The 21,860-nt window shown below is 38.2% G+C and overlaps 2 protein-coding genes across 2 annotated transcripts; one reads left to right on the top strand and one right to left on the bottom strand.

Annotated features, from left to right (window-relative positions):
• Positions 1 to 1,418: 1,418 nt before the first annotated feature.
• hexa (hexosaminidase A (alpha polypeptide)) lies at positions 1,419 to 6,757 on the bottom strand. Its single transcript, XM_056387650.1, has 14 exons — positions 6,465 to 6,757; positions 5,806 to 5,910; positions 5,622 to 5,687; positions 5,317 to 5,363; positions 5,082 to 5,192; positions 4,889 to 4,990; positions 4,520 to 4,652; positions 4,120 to 4,300; positions 3,656 to 3,742; positions 3,493 to 3,565; positions 3,171 to 3,345; positions 2,242 to 2,332; positions 2,019 to 2,126; positions 1,419 to 1,920 (listed from the first exon to the last, which is right to left on the bottom strand). The coding sequence occupies exons 1-14, from the start codon at positions 6,733 to 6,735 to the stop codon at positions 1,857 to 1,859; spliced, it is 1,614 nt and encodes a 537-aa protein (XP_056243625.1). The 5' UTR covers positions 6,736 to 6,757; the 3' UTR covers positions 1,419 to 1,856.
• Positions 6,758 to 7,289: 532 nt separating this feature from the next.
• On the top strand, positions 7,290 to 21,356 carry arih1 (ariadne ubiquitin-conjugating enzyme E2 binding protein homolog 1 (Drosophila)). Its single transcript, XM_056386527.1, has 14 exons — positions 7,290 to 7,791; positions 13,204 to 13,271; positions 13,390 to 13,537; positions 15,206 to 15,298; positions 15,382 to 15,437; positions 16,290 to 16,356; positions 16,527 to 16,633; positions 16,759 to 16,801; positions 16,925 to 16,996; positions 17,134 to 17,264; positions 17,487 to 17,544; positions 18,076 to 18,336; positions 18,606 to 18,718; positions 18,811 to 21,356. Exons 1-14 carry the CDS (start codon positions 7,504 to 7,506, stop codon positions 18,893 to 18,895), a joined length of 1,590 nt encoding a protein of 529 aa, XP_056242502.1. The 5' UTR covers positions 7,290 to 7,503; the 3' UTR covers positions 18,896 to 21,356.
• Positions 21,357 to 21,860: the final 504 nt, after the last annotated feature.

Genomic DNA, 21,860 nt, shown 5'->3' with positions numbered 1-21,860 from the left:
GCCCCTCTTGTATATGTTCATATACAGACACATAGTCCTGATTCCAGTCCATCTCAGTGGCCAGGATCATACCTCTTTTACAGTGGGGAGACATTAAAAGCCTAATGGCCCAGGAGATAAATAAGTCGTTGGAGCAATCCCTTTTACAGCCAAGAGAAATCAGTCTGCCACTGAATGTGCTGCTCTGGCTAACCAGAGTACTGTGGAGGGGGTGGTTTGGATAATATATGATGGACAGCAGTTTGTTTAAGGACCCTCTTTCTGCTACCGTCGCTAGGGAGTCCAGTAGGTCTCTCTGAAGGACCTAAGCCTCTGTAGGAGGAATAGCTGGCCCTGCCCTTTCAAGTGGAGCGTGTCAATCAGACTCAGAAAAAGAGGATACATCGACCAGGATGTCCGACTTAGGAACAGATGAAAAGTTTACCATGATCAACAATTCAGGAACAAGAGAGACCGGGACCCCGAAACTGCAACAAGTGAGGCATGAGCCAGTGTGGTGGATGAAGGCTTGTGGTCAGCTGATGCATCAGCCAGAGCGGTTGACTCAGGAACAGATGAGGCATTGATTGGTTCTCCTGGACGCTCAAAAAGCTGATATGTCAGCCAGGCCAGTATGGCCAACTGAGGAAAAGATGAAACGTTGCCTATGATCACCTATTCAGGCATCAGCCAGGTTGGTTGATGAAGGGTTGTCATCACTGGACAGCAGTGGTGCTGATTAGCTGGATGGAAGTTGCTCTGGATAGTTGGGCAGCTGAGACTCTGGAAGGAGGGATCAGGAACTGGTGGTAGCCAGACAAGGAACTGGAGATCAGGACCTGAAATTAGCCAGACCACCCACTGGGAGTCAGGACCCGGAGTCAGCTGGACCACCGACTGGATACAAGGAGCAGGTGTAATGTTGACTGGAGCCCCTAATGCTGGAACAGCTGATGCGTCAGCCAGAGTGGTTGACTCAGGAACAGGATGTTCGACGAAGACTTGTGGTCACTGGACAGAGGTCTGAACTGGATGGAAGAGGCTCTGGTATTATCATTATTTTTATTATGTACAGTGGCCCAGTGGGTTAAACACAGCATTTCAGATATGCCCTAAACTGAATTGAATGTCCTGTCGTCATTGTGATCTGAAATGTGATTGTGCTTTGTGAAATGTTGTTTTGTGAAATGTTTTTTCATAAAAATAAAATTAATTGAACGTCAATTTATGTGTGAAATGTAGTTATATGTTCTTGACATACCTGATTTTGTTTTCTGGGTGGTCATTTCTTCCCTAAAGACAAGCTGACTGGGCAACCTTGAAAGTCTTAAATGCCAATATGTGCAAGAAGAGCCATCAATGTGGTTTCTGTTTTTGTTCACTTTGTGAAGGAAACTTAATTTTCCTCTGTTCAGTGAAAGAAAATCAGGGTGACAATATGTTGCCACACCAACAAAACTTTATTAAATTTCAGTCCAAGACCACAAGCTACAGCATACTGCCAATGTTAATATTTAAAGTAAACCATACATTGTATATTTTGCTGTCATCTTGTTGTCTTCAAGTGTAAATCAACATGGCATTACAGTGCAGCACTTTGGTTTCTTATTTTTGTATTGTAGCTCTGACTGTTAAATATTCAAAATGTAAACTAAAAAGACAATAACTAGTACAATTTTTTTTTAAAGAAAATATAGATATGAGATAAGTCCCTTAGTCCTTGAGTGTGTACCGCCTGAAGAGAAAATATTTATTAAAGATTTTACACCATTTTAAATGCCCCAAAATTTAGAATCAGCTAAGAAGGCACCTAGGAACTTAAAGAGCTCAAACTCCAGACTACAAAAAAGCCAGTAATGTTAGTCCATCCAGCATCTTCAAACATCTTGGTACTCATGTTTGCAGTGTCCAATATAGAGAGGCTCTGCCTGGATGCCACGCCTTGAGGAGAAAGGGAAGCAGATATTATGAGTAAAAGTTCAGTGTCTTGCTTGGGTATGCCAGGACTATGCTCTTCACAGGTCTGATAGTAAAAGTACCTCACGAGCTTGCAGCGAAAGTCCTGCAAACGAGGAAATGCCTTGTCCAAACTGGAGGTCTGCTTCTCATCACTCCACAGTCTCTCTGCTGCAGCACTTGCCCTTGGCCTGTGATTTTAGATCCAATCAGAGACTATTTTGAATCATTTCATAGGATTGTTGCGAAACTTACTATAATAATTTAACTGAGGTGGTGATTTCAGGGGTCTTTTTAATATTGTACCAAAGACGTGGGGTGAGATTGGTGGCATCAACATATTCTCCCCACATGCAGACCTCACCCCCTATCACCAGCTTCTTCTGTTCTTCGGTACCTGTGAGGGGATGATAACACAATAGGTTTTATTTAAGGATAGTCAGATAATGAGTCTACTAACAATCAGAATTTTCAATTCAAAATGATCACACCACCAAGTCAAACTCAGTGAATCAATATTTAAGTGGGCCTCTAAAATGTATAGTCCCCATTTGCAGTTCCCATCACAAAACCACTACTATCACCACCTTTGGTGGCTGCACGGTGTGGAGCAATACTTTTATTCTTCTATGTTTAGGGGAAAAGTGTGCATGTTATCCACGGGGCTATATATATCAAGCATTGAGAGCATGTACCACAGCAATCACACCTCTTTGTAGCTGTGTCCCAATTCCATAATACATACTAATTCTATGTTAAATATTGTTTGTAATGTGTTCACACTGGGAAAATCCGTATCTGAGGAAATTAAGGAGCTGCAGACATCTGGGAAAAGTGTAGGTGGTGGTGACAGAGCTCCATGAAACCTGAGAAAACAAACTGAACTTTGACTGACATACAGCACATCAGCACAAGTCTTATATCACTCCCTATTAGTCAAACAAATTGTAAATTACACTGATTTCTATATCTAGTAATTCTGTATACAATTAGTATATCATATGGATTTGGGACAGAGAATATGTTTGAAACATTTATACATAAAAAACAGTCTTCACTGCCACCTAGTGGTATGGTTACAATAGTAACATTTTGTCTTTAAAGCCACAGGTTTTGGTATGCATTTCCTATATTTTACAGGAAATCAAGTTTTACCTCTAAATCATTATTAGAGACATAAACCACAGCAATTAATACAACTACTACAAGCCACAGCATACAGGTTCTTCTCTGACCCTTGAAGGCAAGGGGCCACACAGTGTAGTAGTGGGCCCAGTTGCGTGTGGGTCCTGGCTGGTCCAGATACCATGGAGAGGCCAGAATCACCCTGATTCCTGCTTTAGCCACCTTGCGTACCTCACACAGGTAACAGCCCTGTCTCCATACCTCCACCACTGACAGAGAGCTGCGCTGCAACACAATGATATAGACTATCAGACTTAGATGAACTGGTCGGGTGATGTATTAGCTTGGTGTTATCTGACAATATACTGATAAAAAACTGCTGTGTATTTTTGTTTTATATCATAGAGGTGTTATTTGTTGGGTTGTTCTTACTCTTTCATGGTAGTCAAAAACATCCTGCCACACAATAGATGTCTTGTTCAGAGCTGAAGTGATATTCATAATGCTGGAAATACAGACATTAATGACATTTGTAACATTAATGTGTCAGTTGGTGTATTTCCCTGGGCCTTCTACAATGTACGTTACAACCTACTTCTCCATGTAGAATGCTTGGAGTTTCTTGAAGTCTACTCCAAATCCCATCTTGTGCATGAATGTGCGGATGTAAGGGTTGGATTTCCTATGGAAACAAGTCATTTGACTAAACATAATCAAGCTGATTGTTTAAGTACATTTTGCAAAAGCTTAAAGTTACTTTAACTATATTAAAGTGGTTTAATTATTACTACTATTACATTTTAAAGACATACATTATGCCTACATCAACCACCTGGGACAAGACATAAACTTTATTTTCCCTTGTTTCTGTTTAGCAAAACGGCAGGATTGGACACTGCACACAAAAGAAAGATGACATCCCTTCTGTTGTCATTGTTTGATTTTTGCTGCCAATTCAGTAGCAATGTAAACAAGCCACAGTGATAAAAACCAGGAAATCCTAGTTAAAATCAACAACAGTCAGGAGGCATTTAAATAATGTGTTACATTTGAGCCTACCAGCAGGAAAAGTCAACCTCATCCCCTCCTAAGTGGATATAGGAATCAGGAAACACTGATGACACTTCCTTAAATAGTCTTGCCATGAACTGGTAGGTGGAGGGTAACGCTGGATTAACAGGACCAAAAGAACCTGAAGGGGTGCCCCTTCTGAAGCAGGGTGTCAACAGGTCAGACTGCCCTGGGGAATAAATAGTAATCTATCAGATTTAGTTCACAATTTTGTTTAAATACATTTCTTGCATTTTCTGTTGAGATCAGACATTTGATATCTATAGCCATAAGAGTCCTCCAGAGTCCTCCAGAATTTTGAGTCAAGCTCAAAATCCAGTATTTCTTGTTGCCATTAATAGTTTAAGAAAAGTAAGTAAATGTGGCTCATTTTGTCATTGAATCATACCTTTTCCCCAAGAATCAGTGTGGCCGGGTGAATCAAACTCAGGAAGGACTCTTATTCCCCGCAGCCTGGCATATGAGATCACCCTTCTCACATCTGATTGTGTGTAGATGTGAGTCATCGGATGGAAAGCCCCCTGAAACAGAGCCAGAAGCCTTTGTTCAGGGTGGATGCAACTTTTCAACATTTTCCTACCTCATGAATCCACATGATGGTTAAGAATCTAGGATAAAATATTGGATATAGAATAACAGTTTCATCTCATTATATGTGGATTAAAATATTTGAAAAGCAAATTACGATGAATGTGCAGATGACATGAGGTTACTAATTCTTCCATATTACACAGCTTTCTTCATCCAGATGACATACCTTACTGGAAAGGCTTGGAAAGGTGCGGCTCTGGTAAGGGAATGAGGGGTCATCAACAATGTGCCAATGAAACACATTGAACTTATTGTAGGCCATTGCATCCTAAAAAGAAAACATATGTTAACACCTCTGATGACAATTGTGATCAATTGAACAGAAATCTGATGTTCAGATTATGTCATCCGATTATTACCAGAGTTTTTAAAATGGTCTGCACTGGTAAATAGTGACGTGAAGTGTCCAACAAAATCCCCCTGAATTGAAACCGGGGGAAGTCCTCCATCACAGTCTTGTTCACAAAATACTAAAAAAAAGCAATCACCAGAAAAAAAAATTGATTTAAATGATCCACCCCAAACATATATAAAACTCTGTAACAAGATGTGATTTTGCATTCAAGAAATAACTACTTCTGAATTCTAACTTACTGAACCAAAATCATCTTGATACACCAACTGACTGAAGGTTTCCAGACCTGTGTTTAATCAGAGGATATATAGTGTAAAATCAGAAATCATTTGAAGCTGTAAAAGTGGAATAACAGTTATTAAATGCTTGCTAGCATGAGAAATTCAGTGCACCTTACTTAACAAGCTTTGCTAGAACCCGTGATGCAAGACTGTCCTTCGCTAAATGTAGCTGATTGTGTTCGTTTCATTTTTTGTACTTTTCTTTATGCATCTTTTATATGCATCTTTTATATGTTCTTCAACAATGTCCTGGCTATAATCACCTTTTACAGCACCCCACACTGTTTCTGCATTCAGAAATGCTTTCTTTTCAGAGACACTCAGATTGTCTGTAACACAAATAGGAACAAGTTAGATAAAGCATTGGACCATACCAGTTGGGATAGTTGCTGGCACTGTGACCCTTACCTGTAGTGCTCTGGCTCAGATTAATGTGTCGATACTTACATTTCTCAGAAAAGACCTCCTTTGGGTAACTCTCACAGTCATCATGGTCAACACTGATCTCCACAGTAAATGCTTTATCCTCACTCAATTGCAGGACACTATTTGCTGTTGGTCATAGAAGTGAAATTATGGTTAAGTATGATTAAAGTTTTGAAGAGGTGCATCCATTACCTGTGCACTGTCATTTTGACAATGCTACAGTCACAGTGCCATCATTCTATGAATTGATATTGAAAACACGGACATGAAGCTATGTTACTCTGATCCATTGTCATTGTGGGTTTTAGACTAGGTAGGCCTACACTGGCTGAGTGATGAAATGCTGTCTCTACAAAGCCCATTGATCGACTTTAAAAGCCAAATGACAATCAGAACATTCAAAACAAAACCACAGTGAGCACTTTTTGCTCTACATTTTTGTGCATTCACTGTGGAGTCTCAAATGTATGTATCACTAAATCATCGACTCTTAATGCCCACACTAGAATTTAAAAAGCCAGGGTTTACGTACATGTTATATCACAAATAACATACTTAAAGTAGCTTTGTGGATATTTATTATTTTGTTAGTATGACTGGATTTATTTGAACTCCAGCAAGATGTAAAATCATACTTTCGTTTTACCATAGTCTTAATGCCACCTCACTTTATCACCTACCAGATGTATAGTCTGGAAATATAAGAGAAAAATATCTCTTGAATGCAGCATCCAGAACAGAACAGCCCTGCTGCACGACTGACTGTTTTCCATAACCAAAGTGGAAAGCCTGCGGGTTCAATGGGTATCGTTCTGTGGACCGGGTGAAATCCTGTGGTAATGGCCATACCCCCTCCACTGTGTGTAGGTCAAGTTGGAGAATAATTAATAATAGCAAAATAAAATTTTGACGACTGTAGCGTCCAGAACTAACCGCAGACATGACTTTCATATCAGTCTATTCACTGGCACAACTGAACTGTCAAACTGTAGAGAGCATGCAGTCACATGACTGGGCCCACAGGGTGTGGGTGGATGGTTTTTTTTTTGTTTTTTGTTTTTAAATAACTTTTTGTTTAATCAGTTTGCACATCAGTATTTAAGGGAATAGTTTTCTAATCACAACTAAATTACTAGCAGTACAACTACAGTTAACCAAATAGGAGTGATGTGACGACTGAGGCAAATGGGTGGGGCCAGAAAAAAAAAGCCATCAAGCAGGCTACAAAAATAAGGCTTGCTTGGGTGATAGTGGCTGATAAAATATTATGACGTTTTTCAAACTAAAATACTTGTGTACTATGTTAGAATCATATAGCTCGCCTGCTCGTTAATTTTTTTTTTCAAGCGTTGGCCTTGCTTAACACTTTAGCTACGCGTGTTTAAATCGATCGTATAACAATAATATTATTAATTATTTATGTGTATTTTTTTAAATGTTTGAAATATATCTAGTTGAAAGGAAAAGTTGTCATACAAATATATATATATATTTTTTTTTTTTACATTTTCTTGTACAGTCCATCTGACGTAAGACCGTCGTAAGTTGGTGACGCTGTCTCTCTTTGTTGGCTTAGCAGCGGCGACGTTTTGTTGTTATTTTCGCTGCAGCTGAAAAACAGGCTCGGATAATTTTGGTTTTCGTATTGTTCCACAATCAACGTTTTACACTCTGTAGACCTTTAGGTGTGCTTGTCACAAGTTGATAACCACCCTAGGAATGGACTCAGACGAGGGTTATAACTATGAATACGACGACGAAGAGGAGGAATGTAGCGAGGACAGCGCCGAAGAGGAGCCCGAGGACGACACCCTGGAGCTCGGAGAGGTGGAGTTGGTCGATCCCGTGGTGGCCGGTGGGGAGCGAGACGAGTGCGGCGAGACTGGTGGAGGTGGCCACGGTCCCGGTGAGGAAGAAGAGGAGGACTACCGCTTCGAGGTTTTGACTGCCGAGCAGATCCTCCAGCATATGGTGGAGTGTATCAGGGAGGTCAACGAGGTCATCCAGGTAGGTATTTTGGTATGTCAGCGTTAGGAAAGACCGGGGTCCAGGCTTGGGTGAAGCATAAACAGGCCATGGACGTTAGCTTAGCCGTTAGCCTGGTAGGAGTAGTTTACTTGCTGGAAGTTAGCAGTTTCACAAGAGTGAAAAGCTTTACACAATACAAAAAAATCTTTATTATCAATCTAGCCATATTATGTGTGTGTAGTGTTTGAAACGAAGATATTTAGGAACTTTAAATTTGTGCGTGAAAGTAACAATCTCTATACGAATTCTCTTCCAGGAAGTAGCCTAATCCCTATTGAGAAGTTGGCAGTACGTTTGCTAAGCTAATGTTAGCTTGCAAGTTAGCTAGCTTGCTAACTAGCCAACTGTAACCGTTAAACTAGCGCCTTACTGGAAAAACACCTTATTGGAAAAACATAACGTACTTGGTTCTAAAATTAGTTAACTGCCAACTCCCACTAGACGACAGTCTGAGTGCGTTAACTAAGCAATTTCAACTTAACGTTACGAAATTTGTAAAATAACAAGACCGTTAACGCTGTTTTAATGTTGGACGAAAGGCTTGGTCATCGAGTTGGATAGCAAGTTACATGCTAGGTTATTGGCGTTAATGGTAACAAGCTAATTAATTATGATTTCTAAAAAGTTTGGATGTATCATACGAAGACGTTATAATCTGTCAACGGTTAAAGATTTAATATGGGGAAACTCGTTGGAGCCCTTCGGCTTAGCGTTACTTGGGCCTCCATTTCCTTTCACTTAGCTTCTCTTGGGTACATAATAAAATGGAAAGTGCTCTTAATAGACTTGTCAGTATTCACGTTTTTAAGCAATAATGTTGCATTCTATACACATACGTGTTTTTGGTGGTCATCATTTCACTATAAATAAATCCAAAAAAACAAAAATAAGAGAAATATGCATACTGTGGAAACAGTATAGCCGCATGGCAGTTGTTTCTACAGCAGAAACAACTGACATGGTGATTCTTCTATCAATAGTATTTAGGTCTAGCTACTTAATTTTCATGTTTTTGCAAAACTTACAAATAACTTTTTGAAAGTAAATTCAAATATCTGTTTGCTGAAGTAAAGTTTTCAATGTCGAGTGTGTGCTACTATCACATAGTTAACAGATAGTTAACTTCACTTGAATATACATTTCTTGTCTCTAGGCTTAACTGCCTTCACATATCAAGAGAGACTGGTTTTGCCTAGTCTCTAAAGACAATTTAGGGTAAAGTTACTAGTTGCTGATTTTTTTCATCTGTAGAGACTTTGTAGACTGTCAAAGATTGCACATCAAATCTCAGAAAAACAGAACAGGCAAAGCATAAACATTGTCCACAGATACACTGAGAGGTATTTTTAATATTTTGTCCAAATATTAAGAACATTATCAATATAACTTAGTACAGTTAAACAGCACCACAAAATACAGCATATGTCTGAAATTAGTATAAAATTGAATCTGCACCTCTCTAAAACATTGTGAAAGAAAACTGAACCTTATACCCTTTATTTTAGGTAGGATTTACTGCAGGGCTGCTATTAGATTGCATGGGTTTTAGCTAGGTGTTCCTAATAAACAGGCAACCTGGTAAATTGTCATATTTTGACTTGTCATACGTTATTGATACATTGGGACCAATGTCACGATTTTGTTCTCCATGAGTGTATTCTGATTTAAATTTCATATGTTTATATTCAAGAACCACCAACCACATTGTTTGTTTGTTTGATATTTGGATGACAGCACACATGTACATGTGGCTGTATGAATCTCTCATAAACATTTGCAATACAGAAGTCACTGCATAGTGCTTTGAACGAGTAGTATATGATTCACAACTGCATTTTGAGAAATTATTTGATAATTTCCCCTTCAATTGCACAATTATATACAGCAATGTAGTATAACAGAATGTCTTGTATTGTGATACACTCATTATCACCAACATTTAACTAGTATTTTAATAGTATGGTGTCATGAACTACCCTGTGATTTCCCACCCATACAACAGGATGGAGTGAAACAAATATTGTGTATATGGACAGGTCCATGGAAAAATTTCCCTATCTAATATTTTAATAGCTTAGAGCAACCCCAGTTTTTTCTGAAAGAGTGCAACCATGGCACTGTACTATTGTGTACTCTACTACTGCAGCATCATTCTCATTCTGAAATGGAATGTAAAAATACTTATTGTCATGCATATTTAGAATACACTATAGAAAATATGTTTGCACTACACATCTTTCAAGTTGAAATGCATCATCATACCCAGATATTCTGGGGAGACCCCTGAACCTGAATACCTGTAACCATAGTGACACTTGGTACACATCAATGTAGTGACTTTGGTAGCTAGAGAAAGTGAATTTTCTTTTTTATCACATTAAATGTTCATACAGCAAAAAGTGAAAATTAATTTGTCGGACAAATGACCAGTACCAACAGCAGCTTTCTGTGCTTTTATTAGAAGGATTCATTTGTTAGTAGAGTGGAAGTAGATTTATTTATGTGGAACAGCTTTTGAAAAGTTGGGTGATAAATGTTTGATATTTCACTATACTGCTTCTACAAACAAGCAGCATTGAATCACAATGCAAAACAATATTTTGTCACATGTTCAGAAATTCTGCTGCTGGAGAGTAGTCTTTAGTCTTTTGGCCACAAAAAACTGATGGATGTTTCCCCTGACTGATGATATAATTGTTTCTGTAAGAACACACACACAGAGGTTTGTACACGTTATATATGTGTATGAGAGCATAAACTTAAAATGATATTAAAATTCAACACAAACTCAAGTCGTTTTTTTCCCTTCCAGATCGATACCTTTTTTTCTCTGTATGTTAAGAAAGTGGAATCTTATAGCTTAGTGACTAAGTCACTAAGTAAGAGGCAACACCAATAGTGACTTGAAAATAGGGCTGGGACGATTATCTGACGTAATCGACGTTGTCGATTATAAAAATTATTCGACGTGGAATTTTAGTGTCGACGCGTCGTGTAAAACCACACAGGGTAAATGTTCATAGAACAAAACCGGAACTTTCTAATGGGACCGTTTATATCCATCGTGTTTGGTTTACCCGGATACAAGCACAGCTCAAGGGCTGGGACAACGCGGTGACGTAATTGAAGTCATTGACTACGTGAATGATTTGCGTCTGTGTAATCTATTTGAACAACATGGCGGCGTCTACCAGCAGTACGATGTAGCGTGTGGAGCAACACGGTCCTCCAAAGTTTGGGAATACTTTAATCTTGACACCAACAGTGCGGTAGTCTGCAGACTCTGTGTGTGTTGGACGCGGCAAATTGTTATATTAAATGACTAACTGGAAAATAATTGCAATAAAATTACTGTTAGGTTGATAAAAATAAAAAAAATAATCGCTAGATTAATCGTTTTAAAGAATAATCGTTTGGGACAGCCCTACTTGAAAACACTGCAGACTACTGATTGGTCAGAGAGAATAATCACTACTGCATCATCATTGTATGCGCTGGGACATTCTGAAGAAACCTGCCTCTTTTAGAATAGCCATGTGACTGTATACCGCTTACTGTAGCCTGTTACATTTGTTAGTTATTGTGCCATACCTTTTGTATGGCAACTCACAAAACCATGCTGTGGTCAATTGGAGAGGTGCAGACATTTCTCTATTCGGTATCCCTTGCATGTCCTCCATTGTTCATGTATGTGTCGCGTTGAAGATGAGGTCACGATAGCTTTGTGTGTCGTCGCTATAGTAACCGCATTGAAGGGTTACTATCTGCAGTGGAAATAGAAGTACCTGGTATCAAATGCGAGTAGAATTGAGTCGGTACCATGCGGTGAAGAAATGCTATTTGTATAACTTAACTGCAAGGCGGCATCAGTTGTGGCAAATCGTAACCTGGAGCAGGTTTTCTCTCCAGTTGAACAGAGAACAGTGGCTCGAGTTAATGTTGAGAGCACCAGCTCCACTCTGCTCACATACTCACACACTGGTCAAGTTAAGAATTTAGTGTAGAATACAGTATTATTGTTGCTCCTGGAGCACAGAACTGGTGGGAGCAACATATGTCTGTTATATATCTGCGCATTACTTTATGGATTTATAGAATTTATGCCAAGGTGCACTAAAGCTATTTTTGCAGCTCTTGGTGGCTAAGCACCTTACTAAGACACTTAATGTTGGGTTTCCCTTTTGATTTCTAAACCATCTGTTTATCAATCAGGAGAGAGTAGTTTTGTACATATAATGAGATGGCCAATAATTGTTGTGCAGTGTAGTAAATAGCCCACCAATCCAGCAACTTCACTTTAAAATGTGCTACTGGCTAGCTGAATTTATTCCATTAATGACCAGCTGACTCCAGCTGTTGGTAGTAACTTCATTAATTCAACAGTATTGTGCATTCACTGCCTTCATTAGTGACATTGCTCTCATTTGTTACTGAGCTGGCTTCATGAATGAAGCCAATCGAGACTGCTAAGAAGTGCTACTAGGTTGAAAAACTGAATACAAAGAATACATTTATATTTCATATAATTATTTGCTCATTTCAGGTGAAGAAGCGAGACTAATGTGCATAAGTAATGCATTAAATTACTTAAATTCATTAAATTTCTAGCACTGAAAAAAACCTTACGTACAGTGTAATGACACTGTGTTTGTGATATTTGCCATATCATCACTGATATTTCAGTGCTGTACAGTATGGTCTGCTTCTGTACCATCAACAGTGTAGGATCCATGTTGGAAATAAAAATGCTCAATCAGATGTAAATTTGCACAAAGATCTTAGATTAAGCCAGGGATAGGATTGATGGGAAAATGATGTGATCAAACTTTTCCATTAAATGTTTTTTGTGGATAGATTTGGTTTTGTTGTCCTTTCAAACTGAATTCTGGATTGTCTGACCTTATTCAATTAGGCTGACTATACTTAAAACTGAGTTTGATGTCTACAGACAAAGTAAAAATGTAAAACTATCATCTGGAATGTTCTGTGGCATTAGTTGCCTACTCTTAAGCAAATACTGTGAACAGAAAAAATAAAACTCCACCCTTTAGTGATCAGATATGTTTGTTCTGACTAACATACATGAGTGGACAATGAATGGTAATGTAATGTAAGTTGGTGATTTCAATGACTTAATTCCATTTCAGTTAGTACCATTCTGGTCTAATACTGGGCCTAATTTATATTAAAAAAACCTTCCTTACATCGTTCTGTTGTCATACAAAACACTTTAACTTGTAAAAGAAACAGGATTGTGGAAATACCAATTAATGAGCTTTTCATGTCAGTAATAGCCTGAATTGTAGGTCGTTATAGTGAAGATTGAAAATTGGCAGTAGTTGAATGTAAAATTCAGGTTTGTTTCTGACCAACCATTTCTCATTCCTCTAGAATCCTGCAACAATAACACGCATCCTTCTCAGTCACTTCAACTGGGATAAAGAAAAGCTTATGGAAAGGTAACAATCTTTACATCCTTTATTTGCTGCCTTTTGCCACCAGGGTGAGCTAATGTCCTCATGCTTTTTTTTTTAACACTGATGTATTTATCTATTTATTTTTGTCTCAATTTTGCAGGTATTTTGATGGTAATCTGGACAAGCTTTTCTCTGAGTGTCATGTCATTAACCCCAGTAAGAAGCCTCGGATCCGTCCTCCAATCAACACTAGATCATCGGCACAGGACATGCCATGTCAGATCTGTTATCTGAACTTCCCCAACTCTGTGAGTCCCATAATGACACCAGCATTGTGTTGCATGAGCTGATCATGTGTTCAGGTGTAAGTTGTGGATTTTTTTTTTTTAAGCTGTGTGTTTGATAGCACAATGGAGATTTAAGGCACATTTGAACTTGTGTAATGCAATTGGTCCCCTAACTGAAGCATTGTCACAGGCGGTGACTTTTTAACCCTGTGTGGTTCATAATGCATAATCTCAGACTCTTTCTCCAGACCTAGTTAACAGCCTTGCCTGCTACAGTAGTCACTAAAAAATATTATTAGCAGACCAACTTGACATCACAAAATGTGATCACATTATATATTATGATGGACTAGGATTAATGTTTTCTCATACCTGCTATAACTAGATATCAAATCAGTGAATGCAACTCATTGTAACTAATTAAACTCAGTATTCACTACCATTGATTAGATTCTCCATCAGTACAGTGATATGATTTTAGTTTTCAGGCTAAAAGTGATATAATGATTTTAACTTGGGATATGAGCTGATACTTGGTGCCCTGTAATCAGACATCTGCCAACCAGCTGCTGGATTTCTCAGTTAGGGTTAGGATAGAAAACTGTCAATGCATGCCAGGTGATAAAAATGCTTAAACAGTAAAATGTCCCAATTTTTAATAAAGATTACTAATACAAAGAACCAAGGGGAAAATTGTTTTTGAAGTGTTACATAATTGTTGGAAAGCTGAATGCTTCTATGTCTCTCTTACTTGGACGTATCAGAAAGAAAACAAGCAAACAAAAACTGCAGCAGCTGTTCAGTAGCAATGCTATACGATTTCAATTGGAAAAAGAAAATGATTGTTTTGCAGAATTGGTAAAATGTGTATATCTTCAGGACCCAGCCCTTCTCTACAAAGTGCCACTCACTGCCATTCACTTGTATTCAAAAATGAAACAAAACAGTTCATGCAAAATTCAAATCAAGGCGTAGATCTATGTGGATGTGGCCTAAAGAGCAAGGTGCTCATTGTGCATTATTACATGAAGTACAGTACTGTATGGACAGACTGGTGGGAGAAGTATAATTGTTTGAGAGCCATTCTGCTGTCAAGCAGTGTTTCTATTAACACCTGCAGGCCATTGCCATGTTGTAAGAACATATTTTAACATTGTAGTAGACCAGGTTGATCCATTCATGTCAATCATGTTTTGAAGGACATGGTTACCTTAGACAACACAGTGCTCCATGTGGTAGTGAAAGAGGTCATCTAGGAACAATATTTAAAAAACTGGGTATCAACAGAAGAAATAAATCTCTACGTATTCCTCTAAATTAAAGGCACACTGCAGAGCATACCATTGTATTTCCATAATACAGTGTACATTCTCAAGAAAGGTTTAATTCATGGAGAAGGAGGTTTAGTGTTTCATATATTAAGTTGTCAGAAAGAAAGTTTCAAAATCCAGACTATTTTAATCTACAATATTTGTATGTTGGCATTTGTAGCACTCAAAATTATCCATCAGTTATTTTAATCAGTTTGTTAGAACACATTTTTTTTGTCAAAACTGGGTATTTTCTCTAAGAATGGCGTCACTCTGAATCCCTTAACTAGCCTGGTTACGGAAAGTGCATATGCTTACAAGCATGTGATGCCTTTTTTGTTTTATTGGAAAACAAATTTGATGCTTCTCTCTTCTACAGTACTTTACAGGCCTGGAGTGTGGACACAAGTTCTGCATGCAGTGCTGGGGAGATTACCTGACCACCAAAATCATAGAAGAAGGAATGGGACAGGTACCCACTAAGATTTACTGCTGAGTGTTAGTATTTTAATAGCTATCTTACTAATGTTTTTTTGTCTTCTGTGTTCTTCTTAGACCATTTCTTGTCCTGCTCATAGTTGTGACATTTTGGTTGATGACAACACAGTCATGTGAGTATCTGTTTGTGCTTAAATTTGTTAAGTAGATGTGACTGACCCAGCAGGGAACGAAAACGACTCCTTTTTTTTAATTTGTTTTTGTTTTTTTGAGAAATGATTATACAGAGACAGACATAGTTCAACCAACTACTTGTGAAGGAACATCTGCATCTGTGTTAATTTTGCTATTTTGCTGAAACGTCTTCAAAACATAATGAAGCCCTTCCACTACCAATTTGGTTATACTTGATATAGTTAAAAAAAAAAAAAAAGCATAATTATTATCACAAATGAATCAGAAGAAAATTGAGATCATTATCTCATGCTGTCCTTTATATTAGTTTTTTTGTGCATTTAACAGGAATGGAATTTGTAAATCATAAGAATTTTTACCTGACATTTCTTTGTCAGTAGCCCACTACTTAGTGCAAAGAAATATACCTCCATATTGGAAGCATGGACACTAATCTCTTGTACCAGCTTTTAAGCTGTCAGTAATTGTCTTAACCTACATTCTGATGTCACCAGCTAACGAGAGACCTAACAGTGTTTTCACTGATCAGTTTAGGGTGCAACATGCACAGAACCATGCTCCCCATGTCAGTATTTAAATTCATAAAATGTTACTTAGTCACCAGTTTTGTAATAACATGAATTGTGTTGAGCAAATAAATGAGAATTCTGACTGTAATGTTAACCCAAGAAAAAGTGAAGTTGTTTGACTTTTTTATTTATTTATTTTTTGTTGTTGTTTTTATTGTTTTTGGATGGTATGCACTAAGTATGAAAGGAAGGTAGCTTTTACCAAAGTCATCCATTTTATGTAATGAAGGCTAATAATAAATGATTTGACTTTTCCTATAGGCGCCTCATAACAGATTCAAAAGTGAAGTTGAAGTACCAGCATTTAATTACTAATAGTTTTGTAGAGGTAAGCTTTGAGTTTTTTTCTCTATTGAAATGGACTGTAAAATCTTGATTTATTATGTTGAGCTGTTGAGGTTATCCATATGCACTGCTTGGAAAAACACGGACCTTCTTTGTACTTTAGCATCCATTAAACTATTAGTTGATATATTCCCTCTCATTACTGCTTTTAAGTGCAATCGACTGTTAAAGTGGTGCCCCGCACCAGACTGCCATCATGTTGTGAAAGTCCAGTACCCAGATGCCAAGCCAGTGAGGTGCAAGTGTGGCCGCCAGTTCTGGTAAGAGAGCTTGTTCAAAAAAGTGGTGTATTAGACTATTGTGAACTGACAGTGACAGCCCTTGAATGTAGACTGAAAGTTTAACAGTAATTGTGAAACATGACCTGTTATGCCTGTTGTTGCAGCTTCAACTGTGGAGAGAATTGGCATGATCCTGTCAAGTGTAAGGTAAGTCAATGAAGAATATTCTACCATTTTATTAAGCTATTTCTTTTTATCTTGAATGAAATTCTGTTAACATCAGCACGGTTAACATGATTATTTCTTATTCTTATTTTAATTCTTTTATAGTGGCTGAGAAAATGGATTAAGAAATGTGATGATGACAGTGAAACTTCAAACTGGATTGCAGCAAATACTAAGGTATGTAATCAACCTGGTTAAAAAAAAAAAAAAAAAAGAAAAAAGGTAAAGTGAAATTTTAATGAGATTTTTTTGTTTGTAAAACACTACACCTTGAGCAGAGACATAATAAAATCATTAACCCCCTCTCCTGACAGGAGTGTCCAAAATGCCATGTGACCATTGAGAAAGATGGTGGCTGCAATCACATGGTGTGTCGGAACCAGAACTGCAAAGCTGAGTTCTGCTGGGTCTGCCTTGGTCCATGGGAACCTCATGGCTCAGCCTGGTAAGAACTAATGACTTATAAATGATTTTTGCCATGTTGCAGTACACTTCTGATAGTGGTGTATTCACTTCAATTAAAAACTTGAACGGTAAATATGTAGAAAATATATGATCTTAGGAGAAGTATATCCTGTGAGAGAGCATGAAAACAGAATATTGTCTAACAGTATTGATGTGTGTTATTGTATTCTGGAACACATTGTTAATGGTTGTAATGTTTCAGGTACAACTGCAATCGCTACAATGAAGATGATGCCAAGGCAGCCAGAGATGCCCAAGAGGTAATAAATGATACTCCTATTGATACATTTTGCATACTGTTTTACTTTGCCTGATTTGCCACATAATGGGGTGTAATCAGTGTGCAACATTCAGCCATATATCCAACAGGTGTAACTGCCATTCATAAACAGAGTTGGCAGCACCCCCACCTATTGTTTCTATCTTGTTGCACTGGGTGAAACATGTATATTCAGACAAAAAAATCCTCTATAAAAGGCAACAAAAATGTGTACTCAAATATATAAGAATATAATCCACTCCAACTAATCAAGCACTTCTTTGTGTACAAGGAGTATCCACAAACATTGGTAATGATACAGGGGAAGCTACTGCGTGGGCCTGATAATAATGGTCCACTACATCTTTGACAGACATGGTTAATTGTTGCATACTGAAGAATAGTGTCTTGCCTGAAACTCCTGCGTAATACAATTTATATCATTCTTTATACATTGCTGATTATCCAGCGGTCGAGTAAAAATTGAGTTGAGCATGCTTGAATTAAAGCCAGTTCTATGGTATGTGTGCAGCGCTCCAGGGCAGCCTTGCAGAGGTACCTGTTCTACTGCAACCGCTACATGAACCACATGCAGAGCCTGCGCTTTGAGCACAAGCTCTATGCTCAGGTTAAGCAAAAGATGGAGGAGATGCAGCAGCACAACATGTCCTGGATTGAGGTGCAGTTTCTGAAGAAGGCTGTGGATGTGCTATGCCAGTGCCGCTCCACACTCATGTTCACTTACGTCTTTGCCTTCTACCTCAAGAAGAACAACCAGTCCATTATTTTTGAGGTAAGATTAAAAGGGAAATTTTTGGATTAACTGTTATAATTGTGAGCAGATGGTGCATGACATAAATAACTGTAAACTTAAGTGGGATTGCTGCTTCTGCACAAGCTGAATTGGAGGAAACTGGCCAACATTTCCTGTAGTCTGAGCTGGGCCTTAGACAGGACGTTCTAAAGTTTAGAACACTTTGTAATGGACAACTGACATTTCTGTTCTTTTAATCTATGCTTCGACAAAGCATAATATCGTTTATTAAATTTTTGGTACACCAGAACAACCAGGCAGACCTGGAAAATGCCACTGAGGTGCTGTCTGGCTACCTAGAGCGGGACATCTCCCAGGATTCCTTGCAGGATATCAAGCAGAAAGTACAAGATAAGTACAGGTAAGTGAAGGAAGAATCATAATCACTGTCTGTCACTGTTAAGTTTGTGTGTTCTTGGTCTCTAAATAAATAAATCTTTCTTGTGTCCGTAGATACTGTGAGAGCAGGCGAAGAGTGCTGCTACAGCACGTGCATGAAGGCTATGAGAAGGACCTGTGGGAGTACATCGAGGATTGAGGACACGTCCCAATGCAACGGACTCTTGAGTATCTTGACAAACTAGAGCGCTGATGCAATTTAACAGGGCAGCACGGGCCTTCTGCCGCCTCTCCTTTGGCAAACCAACCACTTTTGCATCATTTTCCCGGATTTGTTTAACAAAATCTTAAAAGTAAATTATATTTAAATAAAAGGTAGAGTAATAAAAAGAAAGTGTACTACAGTATTGTTAGCAACAGAGTGGAGTCTTGAGAAAGCAGAAAATCCATCTTAAACAAATACATCCTTTTGGCTTGTATTGTAACACCTCCCCTGAACTATCTTATTTTCCTGTTTTTTGCTTGTGAATCTTTTCTGTTTTGATTTTGACTTTTGTTTTCCCATTAGTGTGAAAATGTTTTCAACACAGCTTTAATTGTCCTGGCCATGTCTGCAATATGTGGTGAGATCCTTGTCTGGGTGGCTGAATGTTGATAGGCTGATTGCAAAGGGGCAAAGACATTTCAGGGGGAGGGGGGGCGGGGTGGGGTGGGAGAAAAAAAAACCATCAAAAGAACAAAATAGCAAGTCTGTATTTTTCAATTTGTAAATAGTCCATATGCATGGAAGTTAAAGAGCAAGAGTGGCACGTGTTTGCATAATTTTGAAATATTTATTCTTTACCAATATTGAAAAAGGTGTACTTTTGCCATGTAGGTTGAGTCTGTTTACTCCCTCCATCATGTGTGGGGGGTTGGAGGTCTTTGGCAATAAGGCATTCGCCCTATCATCCTCAGTCTCTTCAGAGCAGTGCACAAGTTACACCTTATCAGTAAATTTAAATGGGAACTGATAGAAAGGATTTCTCTTAGTTGCCAAGTGATCAGATAAAGGACTCGGTGAAAGTGCACGGCTGAGTTGGAAAACCAAGAGCAGAAAAAGTTTTACAGTTCAAAGGAAAGGTTGAATGCACAGGCCCCGTGTCCCTCTATTCTAACCTTTTGCTGTACCCTCTTAGTTGTTTTTAGAGGTGTTTAACATTTAAGAACATTACTAATAATTTGCAAGAGCCAAACTGAGTGACATTCACTCTTTTTTTTTTTTTTTTTTTTCTTTTTTTTTTTTTTTTTCCTCTTTCCCGACTTGGCTTGAGGTCGCCCTCTTAAAGCTCAGCTTGCACCTTGGGGATTGAATGAGGGTAATAGAATGTACTGACAGCACAGCTTTGTAGTGCTGCTAATTGGGCTGGATCACTGTCAAACAGGGTCAGGCATTTGCATCACTCTTGCAGGGAATACTTGGATGGCATGGGGCTGATAGTGGCCGCGCCTCTTTGAAGAGATCTCTTGCCTTGCAGTGAGACTGAACATTGCTTTAAACTGAGCTACACAGATGGACTTGCGTGATCCTTCGGCAGATGAGGAATATAGGGCAAACTTCTAAAGGTTGTAGGACTGTTTTATAACGCTGTTATGCTTTTGCATTAAAGACTGTATTTTTCGCACATGGGTTGAGGATTTGACATTGAAATGTCAGTGCCCCTCCAGGTTTTGCATTGTTCTGTGTGGTGGTTGCTCTGGTTGTCAAGCCCTCCTTGTAAATGCTCGTTCGTGTCTCTGCAATATGGCAGTCTTCACAAGATTGACTGGAGGGGACATGAATATACAGGCACTGATGCAAGTCAGAAGATGACACCAAAGTGTCAGCCATCATTAAAACACATCCTTTGCCCCAGTTTCAGATCTTTGGGGAATTCTCTCCCAAATGCTTCTTATGTGTTCAAACTTATTATTTTATCCTAGCAAATTATAAACTGTATTGTTTATTTGAATAAATGTCATGAGAAATCTCATTTTTGGGAGTACTGTGTGAGTCATTAGAATAGGTTTGGTCTCAATCATATTAATTACCCAACATCCATGATGCATTTCTGCGCTATGTATTTTGCAATGTAGTGTACTACAGACCTTGGCAGAGGTGTGTCTTCCAGAATAGCGTGGAATTCATTTGGTACCTTTCATTGAATCATTTTGATTTTAGGCAAAAATGTTAGCTCTTTGCACCACTTTTACTTGCAGATTGTGCGATAAAGATCAACTGGTTGTTTGTATGATGTCACTTTTTGAATTCATTTTGTCTCAAGTCACAAACCAATGATGACACAAGTTGAATGGATAATAACAAAAGATGGGCTATTTTCACTAAGCTGTCTTGCAGGTAACACACCAGCTATAGCTGTGATCATTAGGCTTATATGCTCTCCAGGGCTCACTCTGTTTTCATTCTGTCTGCTAGTAGTTCATAAACATTTCATAACGTTTGAAGTAACAGAAGCAGCTACTTACATTAAACTGAGACATCCAAAAACTTTTAATACTTTTCTACATATCTTTTCTTTATGCTATCAAAGGTGTTTTATTTCCTATTAGTGTAAAAATGTGGGAGAAATTAGTTGTCTGTTTTGGAGAAAATATTAAAGTGCAAAATGTTGCAAACATCATTCTGGCATGGGTGATTGTTTGATAATGGACACTGCTTTTTCTTGTGGCAGCAGCCATTTTAATTAAAAAAAAAAAAAAAAAAAACTTTTCACCACCATCAACATTTGATGTATTTTTAAACTGTCCTTAAGAAAGCTATCACTGTGTATTCAGTCACTTGTGCAAGCTAGATCATTCCCTATACATAGTTTCCAACTAAACAGCATTTACAATAGTTTAAATGGGAATTTGCAACTACATATTTTGCCACTGGATGGGGACAAAGACACTGCAATTCTAATTTGAAGTTTCATATTTTAGGTGTGGTTATCCTTCAGAGGAAATATTTTCAAAATTGACAGCTCTTTTTTTTTTTTGTGAGTATCATTTGTAGCATGACACCTTTACTGAACCAGGTTCAGGATCTGTGAGATGACATGTTAGAATGACTCTGCACCATGTTAACCACAATTGACAACACTGCATGGTCAGTGGTAAAGATTTATCAATTATGTGAAATTTAG

This window comes from Seriola aureovittata, chromosome 10 (genome assembly GCF_021018895.1).
Source record: "Seriola aureovittata isolate HTS-2021-v1 ecotype China chromosome 10, ASM2101889v1, whole genome shotgun sequence".
Taxonomy (NCBI): Eukaryota; Metazoa; Chordata; class Actinopteri; order Carangiformes; family Carangidae; genus Seriola; species Seriola aureovittata.
The sequence above is the reverse complement of the archived record's forward strand: the minus strand, read 5'-3'. Positions and strand labels throughout refer to the sequence as shown.

What these genes read in the sequence shown, in the direction of transcription:
- hexa (XM_056387650.1), bottom strand. Translation starts at nt 6,735, where the DNA reads ATGAAAGTCATGTCTGCGGTTAGTTCTGGACGCTACAGTCGTCAAAAT. An exon ending in ATCAAGATGATTTTGGTTCA is followed by an intron (nt 5,193 to 5,316) that starts GTAAGTTAGAAT and finishes GCTTTTTTTTAG; the next exon opens with TATTTTGTGAACAAGACTGT. An exon ending in AGACCATTTTAAAAACTCTG is followed by an intron (nt 4,991 to 5,081) that starts GTAATAATCGGA and finishes TTTTCTTTTTAG; the next exon opens with GATGCAATGGCCTACAATAA.
- arih1 (XM_056386527.1), top strand. Translation starts at nt 7,504, where the DNA reads ATGGACTCAGACGAGGGTTATAACTATGAATACGACGACGAAGAGGAG. An exon ending in GGATTGCAGCAAATACTAAG is followed by an intron (nt 16,997 to 17,133) that starts GTATGTAATCAA and finishes CTCTCCTGACAG; the next exon opens with GAGTGTCCAAAATGCCATGT. An exon ending in ACCAGTCCATTATTTTTGAG is followed by an intron (nt 18,337 to 18,605) that starts GTAAGATTAAAA and finishes TTGGTACACCAG; the next exon opens with AACAACCAGGCAGACCTGGA.